The sequence below is a fragment of the Saccopteryx leptura genome, chromosome 2 (genome assembly GCF_036850995.1).
Source record: "Saccopteryx leptura isolate mSacLep1 chromosome 2, mSacLep1_pri_phased_curated, whole genome shotgun sequence".
Lineage (NCBI taxonomy): Eukaryota > Metazoa > Chordata > Mammalia > Chiroptera > Emballonuridae > Saccopteryx > Saccopteryx leptura.
The window spans coordinates 243,462,440-243,481,885 of NC_089504.1; the positions used below are offsets into that span (position 1 = coordinate 243,462,440).

General features: G+C 45.1%; 1 protein-coding gene across 6 annotated transcripts in view; it reads left to right on the forward strand.

Moving 5' to 3' along the window:
• The window catches only part of HECTD4 (HECT domain E3 ubiquitin protein ligase 4), a 194,525-nt gene that overhangs the window by 115,768 nt on the left and 59,311 nt on the right, over positions 1-19,446 (forward strand). For all 6 annotated transcript variants that reach the window (XM_066370863.1, XM_066370864.1, XM_066370868.1 and 3 more), the window contains 15 exons: positions 247-422; positions 2,772-2,907; positions 3,021-3,162; positions 3,264-3,430; positions 6,299-6,445; positions 7,117-7,301; positions 9,212-9,365; positions 10,240-10,520; positions 10,718-10,907; positions 12,097-12,178; positions 13,203-13,405; positions 16,598-16,733; positions 17,544-17,726; positions 18,209-18,373; positions 18,751-18,920. In XM_066370863.1, the coding sequence (XP_066226960.1) occupies positions 247-422; positions 2,772-2,907; positions 3,021-3,162; positions 3,264-3,430; positions 6,299-6,445; positions 7,117-7,301; positions 9,212-9,365; positions 10,240-10,520; positions 10,718-10,907; positions 12,097-12,178; positions 13,203-13,405; positions 16,598-16,733; positions 17,544-17,726; positions 18,209-18,373; positions 18,751-18,920 (2,517 nt within the window). The remainder of the gene's footprint in view (positions 1-246; positions 423-2,771; positions 2,908-3,020; positions 3,163-3,263; positions 3,431-6,298; positions 6,446-7,116; positions 7,302-9,211; positions 9,366-10,239; positions 10,521-10,717; positions 10,908-12,096; positions 12,179-13,202; positions 13,406-16,597; positions 16,734-17,543; positions 17,727-18,208; positions 18,374-18,750; positions 18,921-19,446) is intronic.

A 19,446-nucleotide genomic window follows, 5' to 3' on the forward strand; every position in this document is an offset into this window, starting at 1 on the left:
TTTGGGAAGTTTGACTTTAACCTTCAAAAATTAGGACCAGGGCATTTGAACCTGGGCAAAAAGAACTAAAACTAACCCCAGTTTATCACACTGCTCCCCTTGGATGGGGAAAGGGGCAGGTGAGCAATATTCAGCAGATGACTTTTGCTTAGTTTCCCTGCTGTCTTCTCACATCCTTTGTAATTGAAAAACTTTGGTTCGGGCCAACTGGAGACCCACTAAATGCACCTGAGCTTTTCTTTACAGGGAGAAGTTCCTACAGGAAGTGAGTTCTCTTATTCAGAAACCCTCACACCCACTGGCTAAAACGAAGACGCTGGTGAAGAGTTTGATGAACCGAGCTGAGCTCTTGCTGCACGTCACCATCGCGGCCCAGTCTGGCCTCACCAGAAGCATCTCGGGGACCCCTGCGGAAACACCGGGTACTGCTCGGAGCAAGCCCCACAAGGCAGTCCACACTAGTCTGTCTCGAAAATGCATATCAGCTGCTTACAACAAAAGTCGCTCTTGTGTACTCCCAGAGGGAGGAGAAAGGAAATGTCAACAGTTTTTATTTTGCCTTTGACTTTTCTCAGCCAAGAAATGCTTTCCGTTGAATTCATGTGGTGGTTTATGAGTCAGCTGAGCATCATGGATGCCTCCTCACCTGCCTCATTCCGTTTTTTCTGGCAAGCATCTGAAAAGCCCAATGACCTGTTTTTTTTTTGTTGTTGTTGTTGTTGTTTTTCATTTTTCTGAAGCTGGAAACAGGGAGAGACAGTCAGACAGACTCCCGCATGCGCCCGACTGGGATCCACCCAGCACGCCCACCATGGGGCGACGCTCTGCCCACCAGGGGGCGATGCTCTGCCCATCCTGGGGGTCGCCATGTTGCGACCAGAGCCACTCTAGCGCCTGAGGCAGAGGCCACAGAGCCATCCCCAGCGCCCGGGCCATCTTTGCTCCAATGGAGCCTTGGCTGCAGGAGGGGAAGAGAGAGACAGAGAGGAAAGCAGAGGAAAGCGCGGCGGAGGGGTGGAGAAGCAAATGGGCGCTTCTCCTGTGTGCCCTGGCCGGGAATCGAACCCAGGTCCTCTGCACGCTAGGCCAACGCTCTACCGCTGAGCCAACCGGCCAGGGCTGACCTTTTTTTTTTTTTATAATTCCAGGCCTCTTATTTTCAGTTGGTGGTTTGCCATTTTCATAGTGACGTATATAACTAGATAGTCAATATTGTGACTCTTTTAATGCCTCATATTTTCCGCTTAAAGCTGTTTGAATTTATTTTAGTATTTAGCTGGAACCTTCTAGTATGAATTTCCACTATTCATTTTCTTTTTCCTGATCACATTTTAATCATTAGCCTGAAAAATGTATTTCTTGGGAAATCAATGAATCTTCTTACTTAAGCTGGAACCACAACACTGGGCATAGCCCATAATAACAAGTGTTAATTCTTCCCCTGAGAAAACAAGTTGAATGAGACTCCATGTTATCCAGCCCATAGCCTCATGGACACTGTCAAGCAAGCACACTTGTGTGCACCCTAGCTCCCTAGCTGATGGCCCCAGGTTCCTCTCACTTGGGAGAGAAGTCTAGGCTGATGCCCAGGCTTCTGACCCTGGCGATAGCTCCTGCTCTCTGAGGACATCAGGGGAAGTTGGCCTAGTATATGGCTGATCGCATGCCAGGGTGGTCTGCTGCACACATCCCTGGCCACGTGAGCCCTTGGTTAATGAAAGGTCCCGTATGAAGATCTAACCGCTCACAAAGTCTAGTGATGCTGTCCAAGCAGCTCTTGGTATCAGAGATGATGAACCAATAGTTTCCTGAGAGATCATCTTCAAAAATTAGGGTTTTTAGATTGAAGCTATCTAACCATTCCTAAGAGAGATTCAAAATGTCCCCTTCTCCACTTTCCTCACACATTTTATTTCTTAGCAGATCTTGACATGTCTCCCAGTAAAGTGTCTTTTTATAAAACAACTATTTCCCTGAATAGGGTTAAGGAGTTATCTTTTAGGAAGGGGCAGGTCAGATTCTATCTCGATTGTGATATTGACTCATGCCAACTATGATCAGAGCAGAGGTGCCACCAAATGGTAATAAGGCAGGATCCTAAATAAATCTAGGATCAAAGGGGGAACAAAGGCCATCTCTGAAAAAAAATGAATCTGGATTTATTTGAATTAAATTATTGCTTTCAGAAATTACTTTCTCTGTCCTCTCTTGCTTTCTCAAATGCGTATATTAAAGTGAACATTGATTTTTTTATTTTATTTTATTAGGGTGACTAGTTTACAAAATTAATGAATTTTTCAGCCTTCCTTTGAAAACCCAGTTTGAAGAAAAGATTTTTTTTTTTTTTTAGGAAAAGATTTTAGTTTTCCAAGCTAAGGTAATTTTTGACCTAATATCTAGGTTTAAAAAATTAGCCCCAAAATATTAGTTATCCTCTGCTGGCTGGTTTGGTGGCTGAACTCGCATAGAAAGCAAAGACACCTTAGTAAGTCCCCAAACTTTTTACACAAGGGGCCAGTTCACTGTCCCTCAGATGGTTGGAGGGCCGCCACATACAGTGCTCCTCTCACTGACCACCAATGAAAGAGGTACCCCTTCTGGAAGTGTGGCAGGGAGGCCGGATAAATAGCCTCAGGGAGCCACATGCGGCCCGCGGGCCCGTAGTTTGGGGATGCCTGCTAGACTGTTGGTAGCTCCGCGGTAGGCTTACTGTTGCCACTGTCCTCACCAGTGGGGAAGGGCGTGTCAGCCCTGTTACTCCTCTGTTCCAGCCTGTAAATCGGCCTCTGAGACGAAGGTGATATCTCACGCTGTGCGGCAGCCTGTCTTTCTGCGTAGCATGTCGGCTCCCTCTGACCTGGAAATGATTGGTAATGAAGACTTGGAATTCACTAGAGCCAGTCAGAGGTAAATGGCTGACGGCCAAGGTTAGAATCCCACCTGCAACTGAGTACCCTTCATCGAAACACATTCCCTGAAGGTCTCTTGTTTTTCGGATCCAACACTTTTCTTTTCCATAGGCGACGCCATGTGACCAGCCACCGAAGCAGCTCCTTTACACTCCTACAGTCACTAGCCATTGAGGACAGCAGGGACAAGCCCACCTACAGCGTCCTGCTGGGGCAGCTGTTTGCTTTCATCGGCACCAACCCCGACCAAGCTGTAGGTCACGTTTTGCCGACTGCAGATGAACAGCACTGACCAGTATGGGGTCCTGTGACAGTCAGCAGTACTCAAGTGGACTTCCTTCTCATGCGTTTCAGGTGTCCAGCAGCAGCTTCCTTTTGGCTGCGCAGACGAGGTGGCGGCGGGGAAACACGCGCAAGCAGGCCCTGGTGCACATGCGAGAACTGCTGACCGCGGCTGTGCGAGTCGGGGGAGTGACACATCTCGTAGGTCCGGTGACGATGGTCCTTCAGGGAGGACCCAGGTCAGTTTCTGTTGGGTTACAGTGGCCCATCTGGAATGGGCAAAAGCCTTTCCAAAGATGATTTTTGGGGCCAAGTCATAGACAGTGTCATTTATTTACGTTTTCCCCTAAAATAGTTTATTTTTATGAAAGTAGTTCATAATTTTGGAAAAAACTCACATATATAGCAGAAAATAAGTCTCTTTATTCACCTTTTCCTTCTAAATGCCACTGTTCATTAACAGCTTGTTATATCAACTACACATACATAAATACCTATTTAATTCTTTTTGCACATAAGTGTGAATGTTTGTGGTTTTTTTTTTTTTTACTTAATTCAGATCTTATCGTACATGCCGTACTGTAATCTGCTTGTTATTTTGCTCCATGAATCTTGGAAACCTCTATCTTCTAATGTCTCTACATGTAGATCTGCTTTATAGTTTTTAAGAACTTCATGGAGCCCTGGCCGGTTGGCTCAGTGGTAGAGCGTCGGCCTGGCATGAGGGAGTCCCGGGTTCGATTACCGGCCGGGGCACACAGGAGAAGCGCCCATCTGTTTCTCCACCCCCCCCTCTCTCCTTCCTCTCTGTCTCTCTCTTCCCCTCCCGCAGCCAAGGCTCCATTGGAGCAAGGATGGCCCGGGCGCTGGGGATGGCTCCTTGGCCTCTGCCCCAGGTGCTAGAGTGGCTCTGGTCGCAACAGAGCGATGCCCCGGAGGGACAGAGCGTCGCCCCCTGGTGGGCGTGCCGGGTGGATCCCGGTGGGGCACATGCAGGAGTCTGTCTCTCCCCGTTTCTAGCTTCAGAAAATAAATAAATAAATAAATAAATAAAAAAGAACTTCATGGACCTCATTGTATGGAAGCCTATATATATATATTTTTTTTCTTTACAGAGACAGAGAGAGAGAAAGTCAGACAGAGAGAGAGTCAGAGAGAGGGATAGACAGGGACAGACAGACAGAACGGAGAGATGAGAAGCATCAATCATTAGTTTTTTGTTGAACGTTGCAACACCTTAGTTGTTCATTGATTACTTTCTCATATGTGCCTTGACCGCGGGCCTTCAGCAGACCGAGTAACCCCTTGCTTGAGCCAGCGACCTTGGGCTCAAGCTGGTGAGCTTTTGCTCGAACCAGATGAGCCCGCGCTCAAGCTGGCAACCTCGGGGTCTCGAACCTGGGTCTTCCGCATTCCAGTCCCATGCTCTATCCACTGCGCCACCGCCTGGTCAGGCGGAAGCCTATATTTTATTTAATTTAACTCATCCTCTACTGATGGCCATATCGGTTCATTCTTACTTTGCTCTCTCTCCCCCTTCCTTCCTTCTGTTCTTTCTTCCTTTTTTCTGTTTTGCTTTGTATTCAACAATAGTGCTTTAGTCAACATCCTTATACCTATATTTTTATTTACTTTTGTGCTTATTTACTGGATTAATTTCTAAAAACATAATTATAGATATTCACTTTGAAGAAGGTTTTGTAATGTATTTTCTATACTGGTCTTCTACTGGGCTTCCAAGACCTTCAGCCAGGATAGAAAAGGTGTCCCCCCCCCCCCCCCCCCCCGGCTTCAGGCCCAGGGCCGCTGCCGCTGGGTGCTGCTGGCCTCCTGGCGGCTCTCTTACAGAATTCAGGGCAACAAGCAGAGAGCCGAGGCTGGAGGACAATGTGTTAACCAGGAGCTGATGCAAATAGCTTGAGACATTTCTGACAGAAGAGCCCGAGTGATTCTTCACAAACAAACAACCCCAAAATCTCAGTGGCTTCAGCAAAGTGTTAGTTCTTGCTCAAGTCCATTGCCAGCCATCTCAGCTCATGGTGGTCACAAAGAGCCCAGGATGGAGATGAGACAATTGTCTCAAGTTCTGGCTCACTGGCCAGACTGGGCGCATGCCCACCCAACCACAGGGCTGCGCAGAAGGCTTAGAGAGTAGCACTAACGACTGCCACAGCTGACTTCCAGAATAATTTCTCCACAGCACTGGTGGCGTTATTCCTTTTTCCCTTCATTGCCAATACCATGTGACAAATATTTGGAAAAAATGCAGAAAATGCTGAAGTATAAAATCATCTTAAATTCAGTATTGAAAGATGAAACCTATTAACATTTTAGCATATTGTCTTTGTTCTAACCATAACTATATCATCTTCTCTAGTGTTTTTAGTTGTATAGAACTGTATCGTATTCCTGAACCTTTCTTTAGCCAACTCCTTATTTTTAAACCTTAGGTGTTATTTATTTATTTTTGTTATTATAAACGGTATTATGTTGCTTATCTTTGTAGATAGATGGAAATAGTTTCAGTTCTCAGCTAATAGCAGTTACTATCGAATCTACCCCAAGCTGTGTTTTTCCATTGGGAAAGTCTTCTGTCATACCAACTAGGTTCTTGTGTTCTGCTAAGGAGTGTGAACTTGAAAAGGACACTTAGCTAATCTGTCTGGACCTTGGCTTTCTCATTAGAACAGGTGCATTTACAGTATTCATTGCTGCATGGGATACTGTAGTTGTGTCTTAAATGATGGTTGCATTATTAAATAAGTTTAAGAAACGTTAGGTCCCATCCTCTTGCTCTTAGAGATACTATGAACTTTATAAAGTTCTGAGAAGTTCTGCAGAAGAGCACCCTGCTTAACATGACCTGACCTAGGATTCCCCTGACTTTTCTTGAGTGTGGGCATTGTCTTTGAGGCACACTTAGGAGTCCTGCCCAGCGCTCTTCTGTCGTCCTGCAGCTTGGGAAGCAGCAGTGATCTTCAAGTTCCTTTAGTTTTGAACTTATCTAGTGACTCTTGGGTTTTGCAGAAGAATGCTTCTGTTCTCATGTTCACTGTCACTGTCCTTGACATGGCTCGAGAAGCCTGAGTTTTGGTTCTGTTTCATAGAATCGAAGAATTAACCTGTGGTGGGATGGTCGAGCAGGTCCAGGAAGCCTTCGGCGAGACCATGACCTCTGTCGTATCTTTGTGTGCTCGTTACCCTATTGCGTGTGCCAATAGCATTGGGCTCTTGTGTACCATACCTTATACCAGGTAAGCCAGGAAATGCTTTTTATTGTATGGAAGTTATACCACAATGTGGTTGATTAAATCAAACTATTTTTAATTTTAAAAATTGGACTTTTTGCTTTGATTATCCAATGACATTATCACTCTGATTATATGAGGTTGCCCCCTGACCCCTGAAGTTATATTTAAATTCCTTATTGTTGAGTTCCTATATGATGAAATGTGGCCATTAGGGATTATATTACATTATCAGAGTGGAGAAAGGTTTGGAGGAAAGAAGACAGTCCCTAAAAACTTAACATTTGGCAAAATTTTTTTTGCATATGCACATCTATTTCCTCTCTTAGTCACTCAGTTAATAGTTTGAAGAAGTCAAGCGCTCATGAAGTCATTCTTTGAATCCTCTTTTGATAAACTACATAATTATTTTTATTATGCCAACCTTGAGTTGATACCATACATTTTTACTTTGACGTTCTGTATGAACAAACTAAAACTTGATGTTCCTTATTTATGGAGGAAATCCTCTTTCTCCAAAACCATTTCTATGTTCAGTTGTACATCGTGATATCCTGCATTGTAGACAGAGAACTGTACCGACACGGTTTCTGTCCCTTTGATAACCTGAGTCCTAAGTAGGAGGGTCCTGAGGGCAGGTCAGTTATGTACTGCACAACTCTGTCCACCCGGCGCAGGAGCGAAGAGAAGTGCCTGGTGCGCAGTGGCCTCGTCCAGCTCATGGACCGGCTGTGCAGCCTGAGCAGTCAGACTGAGTCCAGCTCCAGTGAGAAGCAAACCAAGAAGCAGAAGGTGGCCACCATGGCCTGGGCAGCCTTCCAGGTGCTTGCCAACCGCTGTGTTGAGTGGGAAAAAGAAGAAGGTAAGAATAAGAAGCAAGATTCCTTTCTAGAACACATTGATTTCTTCGGTTGATGTGTTTATTTATTATTTATGCTGGAAGAGGGAAAGAGAAGCTGTTGTTAAACGACATCATCAGTTGGGCTTCATCGATTAATGACTCCATGAAAGCCTCTTCCTTGGCATGGTTCTAGGAAAATTTATAGCTATACTGTGACATTGAACAGTACCCTATCCTAGGGGGCATGATGGTAAGTGAAATATGCCAAACACTAAAAGACAAATCCTGAATAATCACATTCACACGTGGAATCCAGAAACCCAAACTCATAGAAACAGAGTAGAACGGTGGTTCCCAGGAGCTGGGGAAGTGGGAAATGGGGAGATGTTCGTCAAGGGACAAACTTCCAGTTACGAGTACGTTCTGGGGATCTAATTTATCACTCCCAAGAAGGGCAACTGTGAGATGATGAGTATATGAACCAACCTGACTGTGGTAATCCTTTCACAATGCATATGTATATTAAAGCATCAGGTTGTATACCTTTTAAAAATTCACATTGTACTATCTAAACATATATCATTTTTACTTGTTAATTATATCTCAGTAATGCTGGGTGGGGCAGGATGCTAACCGCCCTAAAGAAGTACAGTAACCCCAGGAAATTGAGAAGACATTTTTGTTTCTTTCTTGTCGACACTGATAACAGTCTCCAGATAAGTATTTTAGGAAATGGTTTTCCAGTTGCACTTTTGAGGTGCTATTTCCAAATTATATTTTAGTTATTACCAATATGATTTAAAAAGTAAACTTGAAGGATAATTATTCCCTAACATCCCAGCTCTGTATATAGCTTGTTCGTTTACATTTATACATTCACCATGTATTTCACTGTCTTGAGAGCCAGGCATAAAATGAAGAGGGCGTTGTTTCTCCCTGTGGGACCATAGAGGTTCCTACAGATGAGCTATGCTAGGGGGCAGGCAGAGCTTACCAAAGAAGGTGGCACATGGATGACTCTTGAAGGGATGACGAAGACTTCCAAGCAGAATAAACAGTGTGTGTATGCGCAGGGATCCAAGAGATCATGGCAGGTTCAGGAAATGACAAATAATTTTGGGGCTTTTATAAGAGATGCTGTGAGGGGTGGGTAAAAGGATGCCCTGGAACTACAGTGAAGAGGGAAAGATCCAAAAAGCTCTTATTTGAAAAGAGGTAGGTTGTGGCTTAAAAATTACTGATTTCGGCCCTGGCCGGTTGGCTCAGTGGTAGAGCATTGGCCTGGTGTGCGGAAGTCCCGGGTTCAATTCCCGGCCAGGGCACACAGGAGAAGCGCCCATCTGCTTCTCCACCCCTCCCCCTCTCCTTCCTCTCTGTCTCTCTTCCCCTCCTGCAGCCAAGGCTCCATTAGAGCAAAGATGGCCCAGGCGCGCTGGGGATGGCTCTGTGGCCTCTGCCTCAGGCGCTAGACTGGCTCTGGTCGCAGCAGAGCATCACCCCCTGGTGGGCGTGCCGGGTGGATCCCGGTCGGGCACATGCGGGAGTCTGTCTGACTGCCTCCCCGTTTCCAGCTTCAGAAAAATTAAAAAAAAAAAAAAAAATTACTGATTTCATCACAGTAAAATGGTGACTCTTCCCTGTCAGTCACAGTCTTGTTTTGTATGGATTAATTGTAGTCCGTTTTAATTAAAGATAATGTCTTTCCTCAACATTGAATCATTGTTCAAGTTACTAGTACCTTTTTATGTGCAGATGTTATCTAATGAGGGGTTGCTAATTGGATGGCTAATGAAATACTGAGCAAGTTAAAGAAAACAGTTGGGCAAGGGAGAGGGCTTTAACATAGGGAGGCTGGGATGGAGGGCTGCCCATAGCTGCAGGCCGCCATGGCTCCCTGGGGTTTCACCGGGCTTTTCCTTCTTTAACTCAAGGCGGCTCCACAGAGGCTGTGCACTCTGGGCTGGCCCGGCAGGTGTCCAGCCTTCTCACAAACCACCTTGCCCGAGCGACCGAGTGCTGTGGCAACCAGGCTGCGGGGAACGATGCTCTCCAGGACGTGCTCAGTTTGCTCAATGATCTCTCGAGGTATGGCAGGCCGAGTTGGGACCCTGGGGTGGGGGCTTTCCTCTTGAATGACTGTGATTCCTTTGGGTGGTCCTTGTCTTTTGAACCACCTATGGTAAATTGCTAGGCTGTTCTGACATGCTCCTGCCTCGAGAAAAAATAGTGGGGAATAAAGTCATTGAAAGTTAGTATTTAGTTCCAAAATGTAAGGATTATTTAGATTATCATTTGCTTTAATACTTTACTGGTAACATCTGCTACCCTTTCAAGTCTATGTATTTGCATTCAATGACCAAATCCTTTACCGTCATTATAGCAAGATTAAAGAATAATCTGCCAGGACCTGTTCATTCACTGTCTCATGCTGTGTCTTTGAAAGATCTCGGTGGAGGTTTAATATCATCCTCTGTGAGCCATGAGGCCCACAGAGCTTGTCCACCTAGGCTGCTTGTTCCTTGGCTTCTGTTGGACTGTGTACCTTCTCCTTAGGAAGACGTGACAGATTCAGCTGTGGCTGGTCCCATGCTGGTGAGGCTGGTGTGATACCTTTGGTCTTGAAGTATTCCTTAAAAAGGAAAAAAAGACAAAACTGTAAGGCACCTAGATTGGGTTTCTAAGTCTTGGTGCTCTGTGAATGAATCATGCCAAACTACAGGAGTTCATGTAAATAAACATCAGGGATCAGAAAATAATCAAAAAAAATTTTTTAGTATAATTGGTCAATTGTGAGCTTTCATCAGATAATTACAACCTGAATTCTCTTCCATAAAAACAGAGTGCCAAGTCTATGTCTTTGCTGTGATATCTGAAAATTAGCCTCATTCAGAGACCTCTTTCTTCTGAATGTCTATAGACGAACATTCCTAGCATTGCTCCTTTCTTGCTGCTTTTCCAGGAGTCACATAGGTAAAGCCATCCTAAGCCAGCCAGCTTGTGTGTCCAAACTCCTCTCCCTGCTGCTTGACCAACGCCCATCGCCAAAGCTGGTCCTTATCATCCTTCAGCTGTGCCGTGCGGCGCTCCCACTGATGAGTGTGGAAGACTGTGGGAACGTGGAGCTCCCACCATGGAGCTACTCTGTTCCCTCCCTAAACAGTGAGCAGGAGGATCCCAGCGACCCAGCGTCCAAGATTGCCTCGTTGCTCTTAGCAAAACTGGCAGATTACGTGGTCCCAGGTGAGCAGCTTTTGGATGGGAGACTGGCACAGAGGCGCCCACCTCTGTGGATGGTCAGACTGGGCTTTCACTGGTCCACAATGGCAGCTGTGCTTCCTGTGGTAAAAGAGACAGAAGGGACAGAGAGGGGAAGAGAGAGTCCAAAACCACTGTTCTCCATGCACAAACAACACAGCAATTGTTCTGTTTACTTAAAGGCTGCCAGACAGTTCTTTCTCCAACTGCTTCTGAACCGGACACCACACTGACAAAAGCCAGTCCCAAGAATTCCTTAAAAGGAGATAAAGATCCTGGAGAAGAGAGTGAAGCGGTAGATGGCAAGCTCTCCATCTTCATCCATAAGCGGGAGGACCAGTCATCCCACGAAGTTCTCCAGCCGTTACTAAGGTGACCATGATTGCAGTAGCTGCATGTCATCAAGCAGTAACCCTGTCTCAGGTCCTGTGCTGAGTAAGCCCCTTACGTATATCAGCTGTCTCAGGCCTCCTACCAATTCTAAGACATAATCTGTTACTATCATCCCTATTGTTACCCATGTCAAACTGAGGCTGAGCTGAAATGCAGATACAGGCCCACTATCCACAACTTAATCACAGCTTAGTGCTATTTCCCAACGCAGCAGAGAGCAAAAGCCCCGTTGAGAATGTATTGTTTGTGTTTGATGGAGAGTTGACAGTGTGACTTGGGCTGTGAGAGGAATAGTGTCAACAGTGTTACTGGCGTCCCTCAGCCATCAGCAAATTGAAGGATACCATTGACTGTGGGATGGAGAAATAAGAAAATCTTTTTGAAAGCTTTAATTCATTGAGGTATGAATGGTATGATTGCTCAACAAGGAAGGAGAAATATATTGTTATTGTCCCATGATTACAAACCTATGGGGCCCTGTTAGTGGGAGCCAGGACATGGGACGGCCTGCCACAGAACACCGGGGAATGTAGGCAGGTGTTTCTGTCTCAGAGGGGGAGTCCTCTCTTCAAATAAATGATTTGATGATGGTGTCATCTTTGTAATTGGGTCTCTTGTTAGCTGTCATGGCAACTGAAAGTACTAGTGGGCTGCTGGCATAAACCTATCAGGGTCAAGGCAGGTCAGTGCTTACATGAGGAAATCGCCAAGAGGTAGTCTTGGCCATTGCAAAATGTCATAGTGTCAAATTGGTGGCAGAGGAAGCTGAGAAAGGATAATATTGCGGTCATTCACAGCAAGACTTAGACTCCATACTGCTGTGAAAGTCCCCTCGCTTGGGCATTCAGATCACTTGCTTGAGGGCGTCATGGGTGCCTTGCCTTCCCTTTATTATAGGTTCAGTCTCCCATTTCATTTGGGTCTTTGGTGTTTTTCACATAGGTTTTTAATTATATTTAAAAACAGATGTTGTTTTGATTGCTTATTGTGCTATAATTAAGCACTAATAGATGGTTTCCTTTTTGGAAAAATTGAGTCTTCCTGTGAATTTTTAAAACCCTTTATAGTGTATAATGGTGGCCCGACCACAGCAAGGTTGCCCTATGACATGCAGCCCCATCCTGACCATGCCCGTTAGAGTGTGGCCTCTCTCTGCTTCCCTTTCCAGTAGTTCAGAAGGACGGCCCTTCCGCCTTGGGACTGGTGCCAACATGGAGAAGGTTGTGAAAATGGATCGAGACATGACCAAGGTAACCTTAATGTGGAGGCACCTGCTTTGACGAGACACACGGTTAAAGAACATTTGCCATGCTTCAAGTTTCATGAGAAAAAAAATAAGATTAATTCAAGTTCCCGGAAAGAAGCAGGGTGAGAAATTGAAGCCAGTGGCTTAACTGAAGCCATTTTCATGAGAAGTAGTCAAAATCAGTTTGTCATTAATGTTAAAACGTAAAAGGGAACTCTTGGTTTTGACCTAGAAATTTTTTCTTAGCTCTGTTAAAAAAAGTTTTATAGCCTAAACGTACTTTAAAATTGATAATAAATGAAAGGCAGTTAAAAGAGTTATATTAGATAATAAGAAATAAAGACAAACAGCCCATCAAAATATAAAAATGTGCCCAGGCTTACAAATTACCCAATATGTATAAATAAAGAAAAGGAATGAAACCAACAGTAGTATGTGACTTTCACGTGGCAGGCGGGTAAAGTTAAGAAAGATTGATAATACTCATTATTGTCACAATGAGGGTAAAAAGACATTCTCAAGTATCCAAAGACAACCATTTTCTCTTCATGATTTTGTTTGTAAAAAACAGAACAGAATCTGTGTGCACATAAAGAGAGGATTGGTTAAAGAAATTGTTATATGTCAATTACACCTCAATTTTTAAAATTATAAACAATTTTTTAAATTATATAATAAAATACTGTACACAACTATAATAAAGAGTCAGATAACTCTTTATATACTAGCCTAGAAATACATTCATGATATTTAATAACCAAGAGACATAAATGGAAAAACTGTGCGTGTAGGGTGGTCCATGATCATGGAGGTCAGAATCTGCACGGAAAGAATCTAGAAGATAAACATTTACCTGTGTCCAGGTGAAGACACAGGATTTTGGAGGGATCTCACTTCCTACATAAAATATTTTAATATTTGAACTTTTGAAAATTAGCCTGGATTGCTTTGGTAGTTGGGGGAAGCAGGTTTACAGTCCGGTGGTGAGAAGAGTGACATATGGAGACTATCTTGAAACTGACCCCCAGGGCGGCTGTTGTGAAGTCATCACAGAAGAGGCTGCAGCTGCTCTCCGGAAAGCAACCAAGTGGGCACAGTCCGGCCTTATCGTCAGTGTCGGGCCGCCCGTGGAGTCCATCAGCCCAGAGACTGTGAGTGGACTGTCCACAGGCGACAAAAAGAAAACCGCCCAAACCTCCATTTGCCGAGAGAGGAACTCTGATCTTGCCAGGTAAAATCTTTCACAGCATGGAACCTGTCCGCACTCTTCTCAGATTTTCTTTGTAAGGGGTTTGTTTTTAGGGCGTTAACTCTATATTACCCCCTTGACCTGCTGGCAGTGGGACTGAGGGCTTCAGATACCTGCCTGAGGTTGTAAGCAGTGAATAGGGGTGCACTCTGAGCAAATGAACAACCTGTGGCCAGAGGGTTGTTCTTCTGAGAAAGGCCTCTACCAGGAACACCAGTATAGTTTTCTGAGTACAGTATTAGCGAGCTCTGGTCTCACTGCCTTCACTTCTTCCAAACGATACACTCTACCATCCCAGCTGTGATGTCAGCTTCTTCCTAGGAGAGGAGAGGGTGAATGGGCGGGTCCCTGGGGAGTTTGTGCCAGCTGTTCTGTGCTTGTGTGCCAGTGGCAGCTACCATGTGGTAGCTTTCCTTTATCCTGATGGCTTACACAGTCAAAAATCATGGATCCATTCCTTGGCAATTCATGGGTCTTTTGTGGTTAGGAAGTAGCGTTCAAACTCTTTTAAAAGCAATTATAGGCCCTGGTTGGTTGGCTCAGCGGTGGAGCGTCGGCCTGGCATGCAGGAGTCCTGGGTTTGATTCCCGGCCAGGGCACGCAGGAGAGGCACCCATCTGCTTCTCCACCCCTTCCCCTCTCCTTCCTCTCTGTCTCTCTCTTACCCTCCCGCAGTGAGGCTCCATTGGAGCAAAGATGGCCCGGGCGCTAAGGATGGCTCTGTGGCCTCTGCCTCAGGTACTAGAATGGCTCTGAATGCAACAGAGCGATGCCCCAGATGGGCAGAGCATCGCCCCCTGGTGGGCACGCCGGGTGAATCCCGGTCGGGTGCATGCGGGAGTCTGTCTGACTGCCTTCCCGTTTCCAGCTTCGGAAAAATGAAAAAAAAAAAAAAAGCAAATACAGGTGATCGTGCACCAACTGGGACAATGAAGGCTTGGGCTCAGTCTCTTCCAAAATTCCCGCAAATGTTTGAAACATGTCAAATATACCCCTGTTCACACGTCATCCCCACAAATCCAGTTTGACTTTAAATGCAGCTTCTTCATCTGCCAACTTGAAGACAGTTGTCATTTTACTCTGAAGTGACCGATTGAGTTCATTGAGGAAGTTAAATATGTCGCACAAGTAAGCGAGTTTTACGACCCATTCCTCGTCACTGAAATGTGCTGCTAGCGGTGACTTTTTTTCTGAGAGAAATCTCTGCAGCGGCTCTCATAATTCAAACACTCTGGCCAGGGACCTCCCTCGGGATAACCATCTTATTTCTGTGTATAAGAGAAGGTGTCTGTGCTCTGCGTTCATTTCCTCACAAAGCTGCTCGAACAGGCACGAGTGAAGGGCATGTGCTTTGATGTGGTTAATAACTTTAACGACATCATTCAATACTCTGATAAGTTCCGGTGGTATATTTTGGCTAGCCAGCATTTCCCTGTGAATGACACAATGCGTAGACTCGCATTCAGGTGCAACCTCCTTAATCCGAGTAGTTAAACCAGACATCCTTCCGGTCATGGCAGCAGCTCCATCTGTGCATATGCCGACACAAAAAGACCATTTCAGTTTTCCTGATATATAGTCATCCAGCGATTTAAATAGTTCTGTGGCTGTGGTTTTGGTTGGCAATGATGGTGCACATAACATATCCTCATGCATATCTTCTTGATAAAGATAACGCACGTAAACAAGTAGCATTGCCTGTCAATAACTGTAGATTCGTCAGCCTGGAGAGTATACCACGGTGATTTATTAATCCTTTCCAACAATTGTGATTCAATGTCCTCCGCTATTTCCTCAATGCGCCGTGTGACGGTGGTAGCTGAAAGAGGCATCTGTGCTATCTTTTAACCTTAGCCTCTCCTAGAAGTTCACAACAAATGTCTTTAGTGGCTGGAAGGATCAATTCTTCACCAATGGTGAATGGCTTCTTAGCCTTAGCAATACGATTAGCCACCAAGTATGATGCTCTCAGTGCACTCACATTTATTGATGTAGTGGCCACCAGGAATTCTTTCTGTCCTTCTTGTTCATGCTTTTTTCTTTCGAAATACTCAGAAGGCTTGTCTTTTAAAGTCGGGTGCTTGGTCTCCAAGTGGCGAAGCAGTTTTGAAGGCTTCATTGCCTCATTACTTAGCCGGTCGCCACATATTATGCAGAGCGGCCTTGGTGCGCGAGAATCACCAGTTGCGATAAATCCATACTTCAAGTAGGACTCCTGGTATTGTCTGTTAAATGAAGCCTTCTTTTTCTTCAGGTCGTAGGTTCTTCTTCTGTCTCCTCACTGGCCCTTTTCCATTTCGCAAAAAAACTTTTGATGGAATTTTGTTTTTCACTCATTTTGCTAGTTTATGGATTTAATTTTAGTGGCAACGTATTACGTGACCCAGACAAGTGTCAAGAGTGAGTCTTAGACGGATGTAATAGAGGGAATCTGGTCATTTTTTAAAAATAAAACATTGTTCAGGCCCTGGCCGGTTGGCTCAGTGGAGGAGCATCAGCCTGGCGTGCAGAGGTCCCGGGTTCGATTCCCGGCCAGGGCACACAGGAGAGGTGCTCATCTGATTCTCCACCCCTCCCCCTCTTCTTCCTCTCTGTCTCTCTCTTCCCCTCCCGCGGCGAGGCTCCATTGGGGCAGGGATGGCCCGGGCGCTGGGGATGGCTCCTTGGCCTCTGCCCCAGGCGCTAGAGTGGCTCTGGTCGCGACAGAGTGACGCCCCGGAGGGGCGGAGCGTCGCCCCCTGGTGGGCGTGCCGGGTGGATCCTGGTTGGGCGCATGCAGGAGTCTGTCTGGCTGTCTATCCCCGTTTCCAGCTTCAGAAAAATACAAAAAGGAAGGAAAAGGAAAAATAAATAAATAAATAAAACATTGTTCAGACTTAAATATAAATGAAATGGAAATAATGTAAGTTATTTATTCTTTCTCTGCGGACTGGTACCAAATGGCCCACGGACCGGTATTGGTCCTCAGCCCAGGGATTGGGGACCACTGTTCTAGAGGATTCTTGAGTTACCAGAAAGAATAAGAGAGAAGTGATTTCTTCCTTATGATAACTTAGCTTCACTTTTTCTGTATAAATAGAAAACATTCCCATCGGAGGCCAATGCTAAAAGCCACTTCTTACATTCTGAACCATGGCACTGGGCACTGACAGTTTTCCCTGTTGACCCTTGTAGGACCGACCCCGTCCGACCCTTCATCAGTGGGCACGTGGCCAACAGCATGGCCGCGGAGGTGATCGCCTTGCTTCATAGCCTGCTAATGGCCCCAGAATCAAATGCCGCTCAGATATGGACCACCACTGCAGAAAAGGTTAGTGCGGTATCACCACTTAGCTGAGGAGGCACCAAGGAAGTCGGGGTTCTTTTTGAATCATGCCTAGCGGGGGATAATTTTAGTAGAGCGAGATTTCCCCAGTTGGCCAGTTATACTTGTTACCTATTTTCCCTCAAATTTGCTTTGATTTGGCAGTTTCAACTTTGTTCACATCTATGGTTACTGCCAGATCTAATCTTGCAGAAGACAGGACAGAGTTCTCAGGGAAAGGATAGCACCCCTTGTTTCTCCCTCTTGCTTGTGTTCAAGTGGTACCGACATAGGAAAGCATGCAGCAGCCTTGTTTATTGGATATTTTGAGTGTGCTAAGTCCTAAGGAGGCCTCTGTGTGAGTTACCCTTCCTGAGTGCTCTGTCAGTGATCCATCATTACAAACAATAGCCCAGTGTCTTGAACAATAGAGACCTGTGATCAATTCCCCTTCCGTATAGTCATTCTGCAAGTGAATTCTTTGTGTCGGGTCCTTGAAGTAATTGGGTGTTGAGATGTGGGCAGTATGCCCTGATGGTTTTCCTTCAGATAAGTTTGTGCTTTATTTTAGGGGTTTTATTAAAACAATGTTTGATTTTTCCATATTTTGAGGTTGTGCGTTTCCAATTCTGTCCAATTACCTAAGGCCAACATGGCAGGAATGTCAGTGGTCGCACCTAATAGTTATTTCATCCATTGCATAGCCACAGTTCCTTCAGTGCCTGGGACCCAGTCACTGTTGTAGACACTCATCACCCTTCCTACCAAAACGGCCAAATCTCTGACTCCTCCTACATGGGCTGCTCTCATGTTTAGGTTCTGTCTCGTGCGCTGATGTACATTCCACAATTGGGGAAATACGCAGAGAGCATTCTGGAAAATGGAAGCAGTAGTGGCAGAAAACTTGCCAAACTTCAGAGAATTGCCCGCCAGGCCGTGGCTGCACTGTGTGCACTGGGAGGCTTCAAAGAGACAATCAAGATAGGGTCCGAGGTCCAGGTAACCAGCCACCTTTCCCCAAGTCCTTGCTTTTCCCTGTATATAAGTATCCATTGATTAATTGACCATCTGTGACACAAGTATTGTTCACCCATTTGGACAAAAATCCTTGGTCCTTCAAGATGAATAAGGAACCTGAAAAACTCATCAATTCTATCCACACTATGTTGCAGACAATTTAAATATTAGAACGATACTGTATGGTGTTAATTATAATACTTGCGTCTTGCAGTGTTGTTACTATTGGCAGTATTTTAGAATTGAAAGTTTTGAAATTAAATCATATTATGATCATCATGACATAAGGTTTTAGGACTTATTACTTTAACCCATGTTCAGGACCTGGTATCTGCATTATAAATAAACTGTACTGGAATGCCTGTAATGATAGCTGTCAGTTTGCTCTTCCTGCTTGTCACACACAGAGTTGCTTTGCCCACCAGAGCCGGAATGTAGTGGTGCTGACCCATTTGTGTCTCTAGGTTTTAGGTAGAGGAATATCAGGAAGCATCGGAGTAGTGGCTTCTATCAATGAACAGGAAGGTATAGCTACAGTCAGATTCCCACCCATAGACTGTAGAAAGACTTCGCAAGCATCAGACACACTGACTATTCCATTGTCTAGACTTTGTGTTCCAAGATCAGAGGTAAGGTGATTTTTAAATGCATTATAAAATGTCTCTGCAAATGGTAAATGTACTGTAATGAGTAATATGCACAGTAGAGAAGCACGGATACTTGGTTATCTTAAATTTTATTTGTGATGTGTATTTATATATGGGGATAATTATCTAATAGTCATATTTGTATGCAAATTTTTATCTTAATGCCAGAAGTCAAATCTTTGGTTAGAAATATTTCATTGTGTTGTATTCTTAATTGGTTGGGTCTAGTCTGTAATTTTCTGTATGGTGATTTGATATTTTTTAACTGATATCTTGAGAATTAACTCCAGAGAACACCCTCATTTCTTATACACTAACTACTTGAATTTAACTTTTTGCCACGCCCCCCCCACCATCAGGCACTGCCTCTTCATAAACTGTCCATTACTGAGAAGGTAGTACAGGCAGTCCAGTCCATGTTGCTCCCTCAGGAGGGAAGTCTCTCTATTCACACCTCACTTCCTGCAACAGGAGATGGGTCAGCTCCTGTGATGGCAGTCGTTCGGCTCCTGGCTGAGATAAGGACAAGGTGAGCACCCTCCAATGTGCTGGGTGGCGCAGACACAGAGGCCGGGTCCTTGGGGGCCTCAGTGCTCCAGCCGTGCTGGGGCCACAGTGTGAAGCTTGTGCCTAGCTGAGTAACAGAAACCATTCTCTTATGCTATGTGAACTACAGTTTTTGGTGCATTTCCCAATTTCTGCAACTTTTGTTGCAGTCCCCATTTTCTGTACTCTGAAAGTAAAGTTTAGCTATTCCTAATGTGATTCCTGCAAATGCATTTTTTTACTATTAAACAACAGAAACAAGTTTCACTTTTTATTCTTTTTTTGTGTGTGTGTATTTTTCTGAAGCCAGAAATGGGGAGGCAGTCAGACAGACTCCCGCATGCGCCCGACCAGGATCCACCCGGCACGCCCACCAGGGGGTGATGCTCTGCCCCTCTGGGGCATCACTCTGTTGCATCCAGAGCCATTCTAGCACCTGAGGCAGAGGCCACAGAGCCTTCCTCAGCGCCCGGGCCAACTTTGCTCCAATGGAGCCTTGGCTGCGGGAG